This window comes from Mastacembelus armatus, chromosome 23 (assembly GCF_900324485.2).
Source record: "Mastacembelus armatus chromosome 23, fMasArm1.2, whole genome shotgun sequence".
NCBI classification, from domain to species: domain Eukaryota; kingdom Metazoa; phylum Chordata; class Actinopteri; order Synbranchiformes; family Mastacembelidae; genus Mastacembelus; species Mastacembelus armatus.
The window spans coordinates 2035338-2055023 of NC_046655.1; the positions used below are offsets into that span (position 1 = coordinate 2035338).

At 39.7% G+C, this 19686-nt stretch overlaps 1 protein-coding gene across 1 annotated transcript in view; it reads left to right on the forward strand.

Annotated features, from left to right (window-relative positions):
* The window catches only part of cog5 (component of oligomeric golgi complex 5), a 79592-nt gene that overhangs the window by 36411 nt on the left and 23495 nt on the right, over nucleotides 1–19686 (forward strand). The window contains exons 8-14 of the mRNA XM_026326683.2: nucleotides 3624–3783; nucleotides 4756–4868; nucleotides 4991–5068; nucleotides 11075–11156; nucleotides 13075–13279; nucleotides 13716–13877; nucleotides 15915–16014. Of these exons, the coding sequence (XP_026182468.1) occupies nucleotides 3624–3783; nucleotides 4756–4868; nucleotides 4991–5068; nucleotides 11075–11156; nucleotides 13075–13279; nucleotides 13716–13877; nucleotides 15915–16014 (900 nt within the window). The remainder of the gene's footprint in view (nucleotides 1–3623; nucleotides 3784–4755; nucleotides 4869–4990; nucleotides 5069–11074; nucleotides 11157–13074; nucleotides 13280–13715; nucleotides 13878–15914; nucleotides 16015–19686) is intronic.

The window sequence follows — 19686 nt, forward strand, 5'->3', positions numbered from 1 at the left end:
TATGCTGTTTTTAAAGATGCATTTTCAAAGAATCTCCACATTTTCTGCAGAGGTTTCAAATTAAAAACTTACCATAAAAGGGAGAGATTATGCCCTCTGAGTCAGTGTTAGGCTTTTAATGTTAAACACCTTTGCAAATGGTGTTGGTGACTGTTGCTAATATCAAAAAAAGAAATGGCTACGTACAACCAAATGGAAGCTGTGACGAAAGCAGTTTTTCTGTATAATCTTAGCACAAGAGTTGGGGAGTGGTGAGAATGACATGACTGTTGTGCTGATGTATAGAGTGGAGTGTCTCTTATAATACCTAATGAAATCATTTGGTATGAAATGAAATTATATGAAAATGGAAGCCAATAAGAAAGCAGGAAATCCTTGATCCAAAATATACGTATCTATTGCGGCTGTCAAAATTAATGCGTCAATAACATGTTAACGCAAACTAAATTTAACGGCACTAATTTTATTAACGCGCACTTTTCTGTTTGACCCATGGCACAGTCTGTAGTAAGAGAAATCGAAAATGCAGCCATAGACACTAAAGAGAGCAGCAGCAAACAGAAATGGAGAAAGAAAAAGGTCTTCTGAACAATAAATTAATTTACTAAACAATGTCTGCAGATACTTAGCAACACCTGCCACATCCATACCTTGTGTTTTCACTGTCAGGGCATGTTGTTCAGAAAAAGTGAGCTGCCCTGTCATCTGAAAATGTAAACAGGCTTGTCTGTTTGAGCAACTGACTCAGTGCAATGAAAGAGAAATAATGGGAACTTTGGGGTTGGGTTCTTTTTTTCCATGTGTTTAATAGACATGAACAAGTTCTTTGAAAATCATATCTACAGTCTTTGAAACATGTCTATGTTCTTTATGCTGTATGTTTAGGGGAAATTTAACTAATAATAAACATACATTTGCATAAAGCATCCATGTTTGTCCATGCCCATGTTGATTAGAGTATTAAAATGTAAATATTTTAAGTTGCGATTAATTATAAGTTAACTCATGACAGTCATGCGATTAATTGTGATTAAATATTCTAATCAATTGACAGCCCTAATATTTATACTTATATACTGTATTGTATACTATAGAAAATAATATACTATAACTAGGAATACAATTCTTCTCTAATACAGACTTTTTTCTGTTACAAATTACTCATTACTCTGATTTTTTTTTTTTTTTTTTCTCTCTTTTTTTTTTCTCACTTAAAATTCATCCACAGTAGCTTACAGAGAGAGCTCGCATAGAGCATCGGGCTGCTACATGAGTCCCTGAGGAGAGAAGACAGAAATGGAAACAGGCTGCAAGGCAGTAAGGGACTGAAGGAGGACTAAGAAAAAAATGATGAAATGGGAAACTATATTTTGTTGTTTTTCCATGGGGGATTTACAAGTGTTTGGTATTTACCTCTGCTGGGTTAATTAGAATGTTGCTCCATGCCTTATTTATTTTTTGTCTCAATAAGATAGATAGTTCATGATAGTCATCATTAAATCTGCTTTATTTGTCTTGCAATTACATTGTCAGTTATCACATGATAAAGTTGTTGAAAATGACCATGCTGGTACATCTGAGAGTGCTTATACAGGTTAGTTTCTGATTAGTGGCATGTTGGAAATCTATGTGGTGTAGAACAAACAAGGATTAAAGTCATAATTTGTATGGAACAGTCCATCAGGCAGTTTGATATTGTCATGTGGCAGTAGGTACATACTGCAAAAGAACAATTGTGGATAAGCCCTTTGGAATTTGAGTCAGCATTCTTGCTGACTCCACACCAGCACCAACAATATTGTCATGTCATACTTAATCTGTTGTTTTTCTATTTAGCTATTTTTCTATTGAACAGAAGCTTTTTTCACTCATTAATTAATTTGAGTCATGTCTACTTTTGTTTTTCATACAGTCAGTGTCACTAGTATATATAGTTTTACTAGAGGGCTTCATGCAGCAAGTGTTGATTTAAAGGATAATAGCTTAACACAAATGACACATTACAAGCTGGTGAATTTAAGTTGTTTGTGTGAGTTTGAAGGCAGAGATGCTAAACAAGTGTGTCTAAAGTTGCTGACAGTATATCAAGTAGCAGGGTGTGACTGCAGTCCTCTCCAAAGTCTTAACAATTAGTGTTTACTCCGACATCTAGACAATAAGCTGTTCTTCCAAAATGAGTCTCTCCTTTTCTCTCACACATCACTCCTTTTGCCCGTGTGTATTCCATCTTCATTTGAAATATTTTTATCCTAGCTACTGATGGGAGTGGATTTGACTAACAGCTTCTATCGCTGAGTTATGTGTATGGACATATGAGAGATATACACACATACTTACACTGTACACACAGAGCAATAGCTTCTTATATCAGCCCAGAGAGTTGTTTATTGTGAATGTTATGTAAGCTGTTGAACGTGCTGCCTGGACTGTGTGGGAGCTAGTTTCACCTCAGCACTCCGATTGTGCCAATAGAGACCCTGTAGCCCATCTGTTGAGTGGGAGCTCAACTGACCCATGTAGAAAAAAACTCCTCCTCTCCTCTCAGCCCTTCCATCAGTTGAGCCCAGTGTCTGAAATCTGCATCAATCATTAATTCTGGGGAGTGTCCAGATAATGGTGTGACCTCTTGCCACTCCAAACTCCCTGTAAATGGACCACTCTTTTACACCAAAGGCAGATCCAGCATGCAACTCTGAGCATGAAAGCCAATTAGTTCATTTTTCAAAATGTCAGACCGTGTGTTTTCAAAAGTCTACTGGACCTATTAGGTATATTGGAATTATTATCTTATAATATTCACTTAGTAAGTCATAATCTTGACCTACTATGAGTATTTATTAGTATTTTGTTTTTTGTCTTTTCCAGTTTTTATCTGTTGCTTTTTGTTTTTTCTAGTGGGCCTGGGCTATAAAGGAAAATTTGTACTGATCTCAGACCTCAGTGAATGAAACCCACATTTAACCTAACATTTATTTTCATTATTTAATCTTTTTTCTTAACAAATCCATTAGTTGTATTATCTTAAACTGTCAAATTTTTTTTAAATGCCCATCATCATCATATCTCAGAGCCCAAAGTGGCATTCACATTATGTTTTGTAAGCTTACTATAGTAATGCAGCAAAGCATGTCATTGGCGAAGTGAAATCAGAGAATTTTATAAAAAATTAGTCAAATGATTAAACAGTAATCAGCAGCTAACATCATCATCAGCTAAAGAATTAATTTAATAAGCATTTTCCTTTGAAGCAGAAATGTTCACTGTACCTCAGGCTGCAGTGGCAGAAGTCACTGGTATTTCAAGATAAATATAACTAAATCAGGGTTAGCGTTCAGCAGTGCTATTTATGTATTTTCTCTAATCTCTGTCTTTTATTTTTGTGTCTTCTTTTGCCTTCCAGTTTTCCTTGACTTTGCCCTGCTAAATAATTATAGCTTTCCTTCATTAAGTCAGTGTTAAATGTGTTTTTACCTGCTGCTATCACTTCTACTTGGTGGCAAACTGCGTTTTTAGCATGTGAAACTACTAGACACAATCAAATGGATTTCTTCAAAAACAGTATCCTTGATCACTGTCCACTCTGGTTTTCTCTCTTTCCCTCTCTTTTCTGCTTTGTCGGTCAGAATCCAACCCAGGTCGGCACAGCCCTACAAGTCTTCTATAACCTGGGCAATTTAACGGAGACCATCAGCAGTGTGGTGGGGGGTTATCGCACCACCATAAAGGACAACATCACCAGCGCTCTGGATATCAAGGGTCTGACACAGTCAGCCAACCCCAGAGGTGAGACCCAAGGGGGATGTGGTCATGTGTCACTATATCGACAGGGCATGTAGGCATAGACACACATGACAGATTGTCCTCCTTTCTAAAACATGAAAGACAATGGCATTTTTAAAATTTGACCTGGTTCATCAGTTGGCTTGATTCAAATTAGATTATTATACCATGACCACAGAGACTAGCTAATTCTGGCTTTAGGGCCTGTGTGATTTTTATGGCTCTGATGTAGCAACCACATCATAGTTCTAATTAAATCACAGTATTTTCAGAAAATCAGCCCTGATTAGGCAAAGGAAAGTTTCATCCTTATTAGCAAAATATGTTTCTTGATATTTTAAAAGTCATCAGCTTTGTTTTTCTTATTGTCCCAAACAGTGTATCATAATTAGAAGTGTTGTTTAACCCTCTTCTGTGCCAAGGTGGTCCAATGTTGTCCAGAAACTACTAAAAACGTTATCAGTGAGCCACACTGTTGCATTGTGTGACACTTTACTTCATTACCATGAACACAGAGCGTAGTTTTATTATGACTCCCACACACAATCCTGCTGCTCCACATTCTAGAGATCTAGAAGCCACACTAAAGACAAAACGTGGTTGGCTGAATTTAGTCCTCAACAAATATTTTTGGTGTCAAAGAACTCTTTTTATATACCACCACAAACAAACAGACCTTTTTCCACTTATAAAATCAGTCAGTGCCCATTATGCCTGCTGGCATGTAGGGCAGCCCGCTTATAAAGATAGAAACTTTTATGAGACTTGCACTAATACTTACTCTGAGATTCACATAGTTGTCTTACTTAAAGCAAAATGTTTTAACAATAAGATCTAGACTTAATGGTTATTTTCCTAATGTTGGCTTACAGCTATTACAAAACTTCAGAAAACAATGTGTTTTAATAAAAAAGAAAAAGAAAATAGCATCTGAATAAATGTATCATTGCCCTAATCAAATTTCTCCTCTGTCAGGTGCTCCAGGCAGAGCAGCGCTGCCAACACCAGGAAACACGGCGGCTTTTCGTGCTGCTCTCTGGACCAACTTGGAGAAATTAATGGACCAGATATGTGCTGCCTGCAGACAGGTATGCAGCTACCTCAGACCAGAAATTTATTGTGCATCCAATTTTGAATCACATATTAAAAACAAAATGCAAGGCAGGGCAGATGAATAAAGAAAGAAGTTTTCTTTCGTGTACGTTCACAGGTGCAGCATCTGCAGAAGGTCCTGATGAAGAAGAGAGACCCTGTCAGTCATGTGTGCTTTATTGATGAGATAATCAAGGTGGGTAGGTACCAATGCTCTTTGGTATAAGAGTAATAATTATAGTTGCAATCAGGAAATAATAATTGTGCAGTTGTAATTTTGGGATATTAGTAATAATTGTAGCTGTGACAAAGCTGCAATTTAGGAATTAAAACCAGAAAATAGAAGTTAATGTCTCTATCAGTACAAATAACACAAAAGTTTATAGTCTAATTTATTTATTGTTTATTTATTTATTATATTGTAATTTAGTAGTGTACCTTTGAAACGTGTGACAAATTGAATTACAAAAACATTTCAGACCCAAAGGTCTGTAGCCCTGTGCTCAAATGAAATAAAATGAAGCATTATGCAATTTGATTTAATAATTATTTGATTGTCAGAACAGATTGTAGGATGAGTAAGAGGCAGAAAAATTCAAATTATTAAATTAGAAAAATTCATTCAGAGGGGATATCACCTGACCACAGGTCTGGTCAAGATTTAAAATCTTGCACAGATGCCACACATTTTGTTGCTGTACGTTTTCACTAACTTTGCACAAATGTCCTTGATGATGAGATCCCTGATGATCAACAATGTTGGAGCAAGAGATGGAGAGACACAAGTGGCCGTATAATTGGGGGTGAGGTGGATTGCAAAATTATCTGCCTTTTCCTTTGGGGAGAGCAATGTTGGGGTCTGGTCGGCATCAGCTTCACCCAAGAAAAGTAGCCTGGCTTCTGGACACAGGGTGCAGCATGTATGGAATAGAATGAACACCCAGCAGCAAGTTTGGGTCAGGAGGTTGCAGTAAGACACCTGAGAGACAGATACAGTGAGAGCTTCAATTGGACAGTGGCAGCAGTAAATCCCACACTAAGTTTGATCTTTTTTGCATTTTCTAAATTTTGAATGTTCTTTGTATAAGTTTGTATACAGTTTTTGTGTATATAAGCTTGTAATTTGAATCCTAGAGGCAGATATTGGCAATGATGGACCAGTGGTAGCCCAGTAACTCTGTATAGGTGGTTACGAGAACAGGTTAAAAGTCACAGTGATTGAGGATGTCGAGTGTAAAAATAGATTGATTCAATAGTAAAGATACCTTGTAATAAGAGCAGTAACCAGAACCTTGCTTGCACATTTTAGAATGCTGTTTAGTCATGAAGGCATTTTATAAAGCTTTTGTTCATTTTTTTTCTGTCAATAATGTTGAGAAAATATTTAATGGCTCCAGAGTCTGATAAATGTCCTCATGTGATGTTACTTGAGTCAACATCAATTATAGCTGAATAAAGGAAAAGAAAAGTCTTGGAGAGTAGTTATAAAGAAGTAAGCTTACCAGTCTTCATAGCCATCTCTGCTGGAGTGCCAGACTTCAGGCTACATAAGAATGACTCACTTGAGCTGATTGCCTCAACCAGTAATTAATTTGGTGTACATATGGATGTGGAACTGTTGTTAAAATCAACCAGAAAGAAAAATCTGAAACAAAACTGTTAAAACAATCTAGACTCATATTTTCTCATTTTGTAAAAAGAAGACGGGAAGTAAACTGGCAAAACAGCAACAACATTGGCACTGTGCTCCTGCTCGCTTAAATAGTTGTAGTTGTTAATAGCAGTCATGGAGTTATTAACACAACAACATAATCAACATTACCTCCACAGAAACCTGCTCGTACAAATCAGAGCAGGTGACTGTTACTATGGAGACAAAGCTCTCACCAATTACCTAGAGATGACGGTGTGAGTCCGAGACCTAATGACATGTCTAAATGCAAGGTTCTAAACAGTGCAGCTGCAGTCACTCTTTACTGTCATAGGCAAGAGTGCCATGTGTCCACAGAAAAATGGCTGAACAGACATAGACCTCCTCAGCAGTTATGTTTTAGATATTTTGCATCAAAATAGGCTATGTCTATATGAACATACTCATATGTCTGAGTAAATGAATATTGGAAGATAAAGAGAAGCATTTAGAAACCTGAGACGTGGGTTGTGATAAAAGAGTTGAAAGACATTATGGGGAAGATAGTTTATATAAAGACCTGAAGAAGAACATTCATCATCATACAAAACCACAGCTCCTCTCTCGGCACCCTGTCATACGCTTTTTCCAAATCTACAAAGACACAATGCAGCTCCTTCTGGCCTTCTCTGTACTTCTCCATCAGCATTCTCAAAGCAAATATTGCACCTGTGGTTCGCTTTCTTGGCATGAAACCATACTGCTGCTCACAAATGCTCAGTTCTGACCTCGGCCTAGCCTCCACTACTCTTTCCCATAACTTCATTGTGTGACTCATCAGCTTTATTCCTCTGTAGTTTCCACAACTCTGCACGTCTCCCTTGTTCTTAAAGATGGGCACCAGTACACTTCTCCATTCCTCAGGCATCCTCTCACTCTCCAAGATCTTGTTAAGTAGCCCAGTCAAAAACTCTACTGCCACCTCTCTTAAACACTTCCATACCTCCACAGGTATGTCATCAGGACCAACTGCCTTTCCACTCTTCATCCTCTTCAACGCCTTCCTCACTTCATCCTTACTGATCTTTGCTACTTCCTGCTCCACAACAGTCACCTCTTCTACTCTGTGCTCTCTAACATTTTCCTCATTCATCAACTCTTCAAAATATTCCTTCCATCTTTCCACCACACTTGTGGCACCTGTCAACACATTTCCATCCCTGTCCTTAATCACCCTAACCTGCTGCACATCCTTTCCATCTCTGTCTCTCTGCCTCACCAACCTGTACAAATCCACCTCTCCCTCCTTAGTGTCCAACCTATCATGGACAATATCGCTGTACATGGAGATAACCATGTTTACTCAAATGTAGAAGTAACTGTTGACATTGATTGCCAATTTTATCTGCTGACTGCTGGGGTGGTAGAACATCTGCCTGTGGACATTCTTCTTGGTACAGATTTTCCAATGATTATGGACCTGTTGCAGGGGGAAGAATCTGGGGCTTGGGAGAATGTTCAGAAGGTCAATGAGGGCATTTCATGTCCTATGATCACACGAGCCCAAGCAAAAACAGGTGTCCAACCACTTCCAGACTTGGATGGGAGTCTGTGTGATGGTGGCACCAAGGCTCCAAAGAAATCCAGACGTCAGCCGTGTTTTGAGAAACAGGTGAAACTTACTGAGCATGTTACTGAGGGTTTATCTGCTTACAAGATGTGGCAAGTGCCAGGCAAGATTGCTGAGTTACAGAAGCAGGATGTAACATTTAATGGTGTATTTGGTGACAAATGAAGTGAAACGAATCAAGTGGGTAAAGACTATTTTATTGTTGACAATGATGTATTTTACTCCCTGACCAATGATCAGAAATGCTTGGTGATCCCTGCTGGTCATCTTGGGCAACACAAAGCATATGCGAGTTAGTTCCTGTTTCTATTGGCCGTCCATGTAGATTGACATTCAATCATATTGTGCTACATGTCCCACATGTTATAAAACCTGTGCTACCAGTAAGTCTGACAGGGCTCTCCTGCAACAACTCCCCATCATCTCCACACCATTCCAGAAGGTGGCTATGGATATTGTTGGCCGCTGGTGAAGAGCAGTCAGGGCTAACAATACATCTTAGAGGTGTGTGACTATGCAACCCATTTCCCAGAGGCCTTCCCACTAGGACTGCAGCTAACAATTATTTTAATAATCGATTAGTTTCTAAATTATTTTTCCATTAATTAATTAGTTGAATTTAAAAAACAAATGACGTGCAGAAAACATTATTTATTAAACACAATGTATCACTTTTAAGGCCTTTGTAAATAGGAAATTGTCTATCACTGTGTACTGTACACCAATATTTATAGCCTTTTAAGGTTATAAAGAAATAAAATAATTTACATTCACATTTAAATAATGCGTTGTTAAAAAAATGAAGGCCCCTGTTTTTCTAGTGTCTAAATGGTTAAATTGATTCAGTATTTGAATATTGCGGGTAGATTATAATTAAATAACGTAATCACATTTTTCTTTTAATTAATTGATTAAAAAAAATCATCAGTCAGTCATTGAATTGTTTCATGACTGAGACATTCTTCGCTAAACACAAGCCATGTCATAATTGTGCTTGTTTCAGTTTCATTTAATATTGAACTGTTAGGTTCATGGAAAATAGTTGGCAACTATTTTATTAATTGATTCATGTCGATTAGTTGTTCCAGCCCTACTTCCCACTACGCACCATTACCACTGCTACCATTTCCTGATGAGATCCTGACAGACCAGGGAACTAATTTCACCTCAAAGCTGATGCAGCTTTTTCACAAACAGCTGGGCATCACTGCACTCAAGACCAAACCCTGCCATCCACAAATGGATGGTTTAGTTAGTATAGATTTAACCAGACACTAAAGAGAATGTTGCAGAAGATTGTTGATGACACTGGTAAAGAGTGGCATTGCTAGCTACCCTTTTTGGTTTTTGCCTACTGAGAAGTTCCCCAGGTTTTCACTGTATTTTTGAATCTGTGGCTGGGATGTTCAGGGACCATTGTACTTCAGAAGGGCTGGGAAAATTCCGCCACTGATTCCAAAGGCGGAACAAATGTAGTGCAGTTTGTCCTATGGATGTGTGACCGATTGGCAGGGTACAAGGAAGAGACAGAGCTGAACTTTGGATTGTTCACCCACTAATAGGGAACGTGAGCTGGGTTTAGACCGCCGTGAGACAGGTTAGTTTTACCCTACTGATGATGTGTTGTTGCAATAGTAATCACCCCAACCGGTCGAGGCAGATGGCCGCCCAAACTGAGCCCGGCTCTGCTGGAGGTTTTTTCTTCCGTTAAAGGGAGTTTTTCCTCTACACTGTCGCCAAGTGCTTGCTCATAAGGGAGTTGGGTTTTTAGTTTTAGTTTTTGTAAAGTGCCTTGAGATGATTTGTATTGTGATTTGGCGCTATACAAATAAAATTGAATTGAATTGAATTGAACTTGCAACAGGCTCAAAGAGTGCAGAAAACATGGTATGACCAACAGGCACGGCAATGTGAATTTCTATCTGGCCAGAACGTACTCCTTGCTCCTTCCTTCATTCAACAGCAAAATGACCAAGTGGCAAGGACTATACATTGTGACCTGAAAGATGAGTCTCGTCACTTTTGAGATTAAACATCCTGACAAGAAGAAGGAAAAAAAATTACCATGTAAATCTTTTGCAAATTTGAAAGAGCCACCCTCCCAGCCTGTGGAGGTTGGTCTTGTTGTATGGAAACCTGATCTGGGAGAAGCAGGGGCACAAATGCAGGCGTGTTAAAAAAAAGTTGAAATGCCACCTCTTGCCCACCTGACCAGTGAACAGTTGCCCACTCTGTTTGCTGCCAACCCAGGAAGATGATGTTAAATGAACATGCCATTCATCGGAAAGATGGATGTCCAATATGCCAACGGCCCTATTGGGTTCCCCAGCAGGTGATGGAGAAACTGCACAAAGGAGGTGGAGACAGTGTTGGCCTTAGGGGTTGATTGAACTATCACCGTACTATCAGTTCACCATCATGCCTTTTGGCTTGCAGGTGGCACCAGCCACCTTTCAATGACTTATGGACAAGGTTTTCGTGTTTTAGTGTTACAGTGCTGCCTATCTTGATGACATTGTAATCTCCAGCCACACCTGGGAAGAACATCTCCTGAGAAATGTCCTGAGGCAGAACCCCGTCATATATGGTGGCAGCAATGCGTCACATGCAAATGTCCAACCCTTTTAAAAAAATAAAGCACTTTACATTGTCAGGCTCTTGTGTGTTGAACTATGTGTTAACCCAACACTCTTTTTCTTCTGTTACTAGTTACACTGAACAGTGTTTCACAGGCTTTGAGTTTTGCTATAGAATCATCATCAACACAACATAGTGTCATTTTATAAACTTAAATAGTTTATTGGATACACAGCAATGACTGAAAGCAGAATACTCGGAATGAGAGGGTGTTGCCCTTAACTTTATCAACTGGTGTTCCTTCACCAAACCCCCCATGGACATGTAATAATCAGATTGTTTCACTCCTGTCTGCCCGAACACAGGATGGTCAGCCCGATATCCTCTACACCTTCTGGGCTGATGTAACCAACACACTTAGTGAAGAGTTTCACAGAGCGACTGAAGGTAAGATTGGTTTTTCCTTCACTATAGCCTTTGGTACAACTGCAAGTGTAAATGTGAACTCTGTTAATTTTACACAGACATTAATTATAATTACATAAATTTCTGAATCTTTAAACTTTCTTTCAAAGAGACAGTAGTGGGCAGAAACACATAGTGAGCAGCTTCATTTAGTGAGCTATAATCATCAGTCTGTAACAAGAGCTCAGTTAACAGCAGGCAAGTCAGTGGGACTATCAGCAAACACCAGACTCAGTAGCTTCACTTTAAATCAGTGATGGGCTGTGGTAGAACTCATTCATTGTTTCCAATAGCCTTAACATGCCATGACTAACTTTGACAAAAATCAAATGGGTCAGAACAAATCTCATTGCTGCAGACATTTACACCACAGGCTTTATGGAATCATCTACATGTATGCCCATGTGTACTGATAATCAGAATAAGTACCCAATCATAGAAAAGAGCTCCCTAATGCTACTAGAGGTCAAAATACCATCCATCTATCCATTTTCTATACCCGCTTATTCCTTAACCAGGGTCACAGGGATCTGCTGGAGCCTATCCCAGTTTTCTTTCGGGTGGAAGGCAGGGGTACCACAAAATACCACAGGACCATTTAAATTTTATTGTATTTTATTATTGTTTAAACTAAAGTTGAGCAAAATGTAAAACAGTGGTTGCTTTGTATGTGAAATGGACAGATTTATTTGGAAACTTGGAGGGATGCTTATAACAGTTTTACTCTAATTTAGTAGCATGCAGTGGTAAAAGGTTTGATGCATATTGGTTTCGCCACCTTTTTTAAAATAAATGCTCTTGCCCTTGTGAACAGCTTAGTAAAATACACCCATGCATTCCAACACTTTTAACCATCTAACCAGAGTAAAAAAAATTAACAGTGTATATATAGGTGAATGTCTGTGGAGGGGTGGACATAAGAAAGACTGGATTGTTATAACTCTCTCCCTTTCACTCTCTTTGACACAAACAGTGAATAATAAAGTGAGAATATAAGAGGCGCATTTGGCTGCTTGCTAACATATTTGGCTTCAAACTCACACCGTACTGAAAAACCTGCAGTTTTGTCATGCAATTGTTGTGCAAAGATGTGTAGTGAAGATATTCTGCAAAAAAAGTTAGTAAGGATGGGTGCTGTATTAGTGCATGTTTGTATAAGCCTCCATATTACTAATTGTCCTGTTTCCCATTTCTTGCCCTGATTCTTTACCTTTCATTCTTTCAGACTGATGGTCTTTTCTGACATTTGTCTTATTGTCAACCAATCCAGTATACAGACCTAAAAGAACACTGAATATACCCTACTTTCAAGTATTATGTGTATGCATCCTCTGCACTATAGGGTACCAAAATGGCTAAAACCACATCAGTGAGCCACGCTGTTGCACTGGGTGACATGTTCATTACCTTGACTCTAGCCCCAATATATCTGCTGGAACAAATACTCACTAGAACACCGAATGTAGGGTACAAATGCACTAGCTGTGCAGACAAGTCTGTGTTGATACTAATATTATCAAACTCAAGTGATCAGTTATGCCTCATCAAATGCCACTTTTAAAAAAAAATCTTGTTAGCTAACATTAGCCATTACTTGCCTCATGAAAACGAACAAATTTATCGTGGAGTATGTATCAGGCTTAACTCTTTGTCTGCGAAATGTTGGACTTTCTTCACGTCTCTAATGTGTAGTGAGAAACCCACAGATTAGTGACACCTTTCACACTATGCATTTCATATGATCCAGTTGGTAGAAGAACATGAAAGGTTCAGCTTTAAAATGTCCCGTATCTTAATTTTATGTATGGATGGAATAAAGGGCCTTCCACTAACTTTGATCCTTCCTTGGTGTCTGTCTTCAAAGCAGTCATGGCTTCTGTCTTTTATTTCCCCCATCTAGCCTCATCCTTCCTGAAGCAGGCATTTGAAGGTGAGTTTCCTAAACTGTTAAGACTGTATAATGAGTTGTGGCGCCGCCTGCAGCAGTATAGTGCCAGCCTTCAGGGGGCACTAACAAGCAGCGGAGGGATGGAGACAACTCTGGACTTCACTGCCTCAGAGACAGATAACCAGGACCTCTTCATGCATGGCAAACAGGACTACAAGTGAGCCCACACTTAAAAAATCACTTTAAGGTCTGAAACACTGTTAAGTGTGAACCAAGTTTATTTTGGAGCATGTTTATGTTGTCTCTTGAGATTAACACTTTAATAACTAGTTCAGCTTCAAGTGAAACCTGTAAACAAGCAGGTTTTGAAAATTTTGAGGTAAAATAATTTAAAGCACTACTATGCAGACTGATACTCTCCAGATATAACAGAAGTTGGTCAATCCACAGTAAATGGAATTGGCTCTTGTGGATAATTTAATATTAATACCATTTAGTTTGAATTTTTAAAGGGTATCGTTCAGTAAAGTGATGCTATTTTCTTGTTACCTGGTGTGTGGGAGTGAAAGAGCAAATTACTTGAGCTGTTCCTTTGATTTATCTTACCAAAAATTCTTTCTCAGACATTTCTTTTCCATAATGTGTGTTTGCAGCCCAGAGAAGGCTCTGAAAAACTCTCTGCAGCTGTACGAGGCAGCCTATCTCTCCAAGTCCCTCTCCCGTCTGTTTGACCCTATCAACCTTGTTTTCCCTATGGGCGGCCGCAACCCACCCTCCAATGATGAACTGGACAGCATCATCAAGACTATAAGCAGGCAAGTATGGTACATTCCAGTAGGGATGCAGCGATTAACTGATTTCAAGATTAACCATGCTTTAGAATGTCACAATTAATTAATTGTAAAGGCTCCGCTACGCCAAATGTTTCTGTGGGAGTGTTTCAACTTGCACAAAATGAAAACAAAGTTACACCAGTCAGTAGTGTGGGAGCATTTTGGATACACTAAGAATGACCAGGGTGTCATTGAAGATGATGGATCAAATTGCAAAACTTCCAGTAAAAAAGTTGCCGCTAAAGAAGCCAGTACATCAAATTTGATGCAGCACCTGCAGGATCACAACCCACATTTTCACGGCCAAGTCAAGGTGATACAGAACAACTAAGTTAAATTACATACCAAGTTACTTAATGAAACATAGACGTTGTAGGGAAATAAATATAAACATGTCACAGTTAATGCCGTAGTGGTGAGAGTTGGGCTTTCAGTGCAACATAAATAAAGCGACATGTGACGTTAGTCTATGGAAGACAGACAGAGTGTAGTCCTCTCAGACCTTCAGTCAGTGAACATTTAACATTACAACAACAACAGTACTTGTTGCTTCCTCCTGTCTGTTTTGAGCAAATATTAGGCTTTGTAAGTTAACATGCCAGGAGTTAAACACTAACATAACATCAGGAGCTTGTAGACTTCCAGGCAGCAACAGCTCTACCTTGTATGGTGCTTTGGGCGAACCTCCTGTGGTACTTTGTGATACATAGTCTGCGTTGATGTGACGTGCACATAAGTGGTAAAAACCTGCTTTTTTTTTTTCTTTAAAACCAAAAGAGTTTTATTAATGTATTAATTCCATTAGTAGTGTTATGGAATTAATGAATGCAGATTAATCTTGATAATCATAAAACCATGATTATTCCTCTGACTATAACCTGTAATCACTGCATCTACACTACATGCCAGTTTGGGTGCCTTAGAGCAATCATTTGACACTGTCTGCCACTTCTTGTCACTCAACAGCATGTCCTTGACAGTTGTTGATTTATTCTACAAGATGTCACAACAGTATCTTCCATACATATTTTTGACATGAGACTGCAGAGTGTCTCGTCTCTTCTACAAAGCAGTTGTGGATGCAAAAAGGTTACAGTAGTTTTGTTAAGAATGAAATAAAGGAACCCTGTTGTACTATACGCTTGGTCATTCATAAATTGTGATTGCCGACTGACTGTTTTGGGCCAAACTGTTACAAAATTATACTGTCAGAAATAGGGTTTTAGATGGTTTAGATACAACAGTACAACACTTTGACTGAAGCATTCTCAGGCTTTTGGGTAGAGAGCGCTCGATATTTTAAAGTGTTTTTCTTGCATCCCTGGGCTTTTACTTGCTGCCAGCTATTTCACACATCCACAACAGCTGTTCACACACAAAAAGACATTTCATCCAGCAGGATGAACTTAATTTAATCAAGCTGTAGGATTCTAGTATATGCATTTATATTTTCGCTGGCTTAGGACCCTTGCAGATCCTGCAAAAATCCCTTATAAAATGTCATTGTTTATACACAGTATATATGAAAAAAGATATGTTAAATCTGTTAAAAGGTCAATAATGACGAGTTTATTAAACAACTTTGGCTTTAAATACGTTTTCAGCACTCATTAGCAAATATCAAATCCTAGAAATCCCAGGAAAATAATTCTGTTCACTATTACAGCCAACTGATGATAATGAACATATTGGCATCAGCACTAAGTATTAAAATACTAAACTCAATTGCTTTGTTAAAATGAAACAAGTCTTTTATTTGTGAGGTTATTCTAGTAACATGACATTATTCATGATGTATTTTACAACATTTTTATTAGTCTATTGTCGTGACCTGATACATCACCCCTCATATTCAAACAACATAGATGAATCATTAGTGATGAAAACATTATGTACCCAAGGTACAGTTTGACTACAAACTGATTTTTATAGCTTGCATTTGAAAAATAGCTAGGTTATGTTATTTTAACAGAAAGAAAGGCGAACCTGTGCTCATTTGCTTTGTGTGTTTGTTTGCAGTGAACTGAATGTAGCATCAGTAGATCCGAACCTCTCCCTGGCTGTGGCAAAGAATGCTGCCAAGACTGTCCAGCTCTTCTGTGTCAAGTCTGAACAGCTGGTGTGTACAGCAGTGTGTGTGTGTGTGTGTGTGTGTGTGTCTGTGTGTGTGTGTGTGTGTGTGAGAGAGAGTATGTGAGTGTGTGTGCGTGCATGGTGTTATTCTGAATTGTAAAGAATCCATTTGATTATGTCTGTTTACCTCCTAAGACCGCATGGAGACACAGGTGTCCCAAAGCCTTTAAATGTTCTCTTTCATAGCACTCGTTTTGATGTCTCACTATGGGATACGAACGCTTGCGTATTCACAGAAGCACTGTAGCACTATGCCAGCCCTGAATGGCTGGCTGTCGTGGCATGTGGGTCATGACCTCCTACCTTATAAGCTGCTGACACAACGTCACCATAGCCACTTCTCTCGTTACCTACCAACCTAGCATCCCTAGCAATTACCAATGGCCACAGCTGAAAAGCTGTCTTCCACCATGAAGGAGATGGAGGATGGCACTCGAGTGTGCACCTACAGGAACAAAATTTTGAATAAAGACTCACAGCAGGTCTGCTTGTCATTTCTCGGGCTGGAAAATGCCCGCTCTGCGATAGATAACCCCGGTCCATGCGTCCACTGCACCCGTTTTACTCTCCGTTGTAGATTGACCCGCCAGGTCAGTTTCTCAGAGAGGGACCCTGTCCTTAACGAGTCTACGGTAGCACCCCAGCTTCCAGTGGCTGTTAACCCTCTGGAGTCTAAGGATGTTTTGGGGCCCTGGACAAGTTTTGACATGCCCTGACATTTGCTTTTAAACATATTAATGGTTAAAGTCTGATAACACTGTAATCAGCACAAACTGGGCTACAATAATATGTGAGCAGCAAGTTTATACATAATTGTTTTTGAGAAAACATCGTTTATGCATGGTAAGTAACCTGTAGGTAACCTCAGGTATTTTCCATATGAACAGTGCGCTCAGTGCGAGACAGGATCACAGAGAGACAAGAGAAACCGTACCACGCCTTACTTTCATATGGATTACATAAAAAGAGATTTTCTTAACTTGAGTTATTTCATTTAAAAGAAGACATTACAAGCTTTATGCATATATTTCTCATGTCTTTGAGGCAATTATTCGCTGAGATTCAGGTTGTCTTCTTTACGTGTCTGTGAAGAGCGGTGACAGAAACAGAGAAGACAGAGAGCGCACCTTGTCTGCTTTTTTATTTTACAAAAGCACAGCGTTTTGTTATTATGAGTGTATACAAATAAAAGTAGACTGATTCAAATGATATATTGCTCTTATCTGTACAATCAAAACTGACAGAGTAATTTAAGTTGGTTTCAGCGTTATCAGGAGAAGATGCAACAAAACACACCGGCGTGTTCGTCAACCCCTGAGGCTTAAACCCACTGACCAATGAGCCTCTCAAAGCTGCAAAGCCTCCCTTGAGTGCAGATCTGCATGACGTGTGCAAACGTGCAGTGGTGAGGCTAAATATCCCCATCGCAGCCGAAGCTCCACCTTCATGCAATGAAGAGAAGAAATTACCCCAAGCAAAGCGGACAGCTTCTCCCAGTGTTCCCGGAACTCTTGGATGAAGTTACAGTCTCCTGGAAGGAAAATCCATATTCCAGCAAGACTCCCATACAGGGTGCGTCTTCCTTGGATTTTGATAATATGGACAGACTTGCAATGGCTCACTTGCCACCATTGGAGCCTCTGGTTGCAGCCCTTCTTCATCCGAAGTTAGCAGCTGTTGGTTCTAATCAAACATCTACACAGAGACTTTCTTTTCTTTGTTCTAGGTTGAGCTCGTGACTTTTAGGAGATGCACACTTGGTGCTATCCCCGGCTGCAGCCCCGAACTCGCCCAGAACACTTTAATTTATATGTGATGTGGTTACATGACTTCCAGGCACCGTCTCACTTTACACAACAGGGGAAAGTTGAAACATAGGTTAACTTCAAAGTTCATACAGAGTTCACATCCATATCTTTGCATGTCTTGGTGATTTGCACAGAAAAACAGAGAACATCCTTGACTGTGATATGCCTGGTTGCACCCTTTACATAAATCTGTCTGCAAAATGACAATTCTCATAACACAGTTAGCAATTTACAATGCCCTTATTCTAACATTTCCCTCCTGTTTGTCATTTTCACCATAGTATCAGAGTTTCCATCTTCCTTTTGGGATTTTCTGGAAACTCGTCATTATGACCAAACAAGATTTGGAGAAGCAAGGCTCTGTGAGGGGTTGGGCGAAAACCTTCTGTAAAGGAAAAATTCCCAACCGGCCCCCAGGCTCCTGGGCGACCACCTCTGGTCCTCTATCAGAGCACAAACAGTTACACATAATCAGTATTTACACAGCCTGTTCATCATCGTCTTCATCAGAGTGGTCCATGGCTGTGAGGAGAGGGTATAGCTGATCCACCTGTTGCTCCACCGGGCCCAACGCTCGCTGTATTAGGCGTTCGACCAGGGAGCAAGTGGTATTTACAGTCACCTCTGTGCTTACATAACAGACAATACTTAGTGTCCCTAGACACAGAATCAGCCAATGGAGAGCCATAGCTGGGAGTAAGGATCAGATGGTCTCTTCAGCAGCCAAGGGTTTTGATACCGGCTGACTTCCACCTTACTCGGCTCCTAGTGGCTGTAGTATCTTGCAGTGGCTCTGGTGAATCCACGTAGATCTCTCCTGAATCTTCACTGCAGTGGGAGTGGTCAGGATCACTGTATAGGGCCCCTCCCACTTGGGAGTGGACCAGGTCTTCCTCTTGATGACCTTTATCAGGACTTGGTCACCAGGTTTGACTCTCTGCACCTGTGGAGACAAAACATCTCTTGGCAGATTATTTGCACTCATAACTTCTCTAGTTTGCAACATCTTGCTCATCCATTCAGCTAGAGTAGTTTCTCCTTGAGGTTTTTCACACACATTGTCACAAATGGGAAGTGTAAAAGATCTTCCATAAAGGATTTCAAACGGGGTCAGGCCTCTGTCTGTTGGCGTGACCCTCATATACATTTTCACCAGGGGGAGACATTCCACCCATGTCCTTCCCGTTTGCTCCATAGTTTTCCTCAGTCTCATCTTTATAGTGCCATTAGTTCTTTCTACCAGGCCTGCACTTTGGGGATGGTATGAACAGTGGTTTTTCAATTCAAACCCCACAGATATTTAGACATCTGCGTAACTACTTCATTTACAAAATGTGGACCATTATCACTGTAGACTCACTGTGGGATTCCATGATCTGGGATTATACTTTTGCACAGCGCTTTGGCCACTGTTAGTGCATCAGCACTTTTGCTAGGCACAATCTCAACCCACTTAGAGTATGCATCTATCAAAACAAGACAATACTTGTATGTCTGACATTATGGCAACTCTATGAAATCCATGTGAATAACTTGGAATGGATAGTCCGGATTGGGGAATCTCCCTCTCTTTGGTCTGAGATTTCCCTGTGGGTTATGCTTACAGCAAGTCAAACAGGATTTACAAAAATTTTTTGAGTAGTTATTAAAACCTGGTGGTGCGTAGAAATACTTCTCCACTGCATATACCATCCCTCCTGTTGACACATGGCAAGGCCCATGCGTCAAAATAGCTGCCGTATGATAAAGACTTCTAGGCAGGCAAAGTTTGTCTTTAATCTTAAAAAGGTCTTGCTCAATTATGGCTCCTTCTTTGAGCCAGAGTTGCTGTTCAGCCGGTGGGGCTCTTT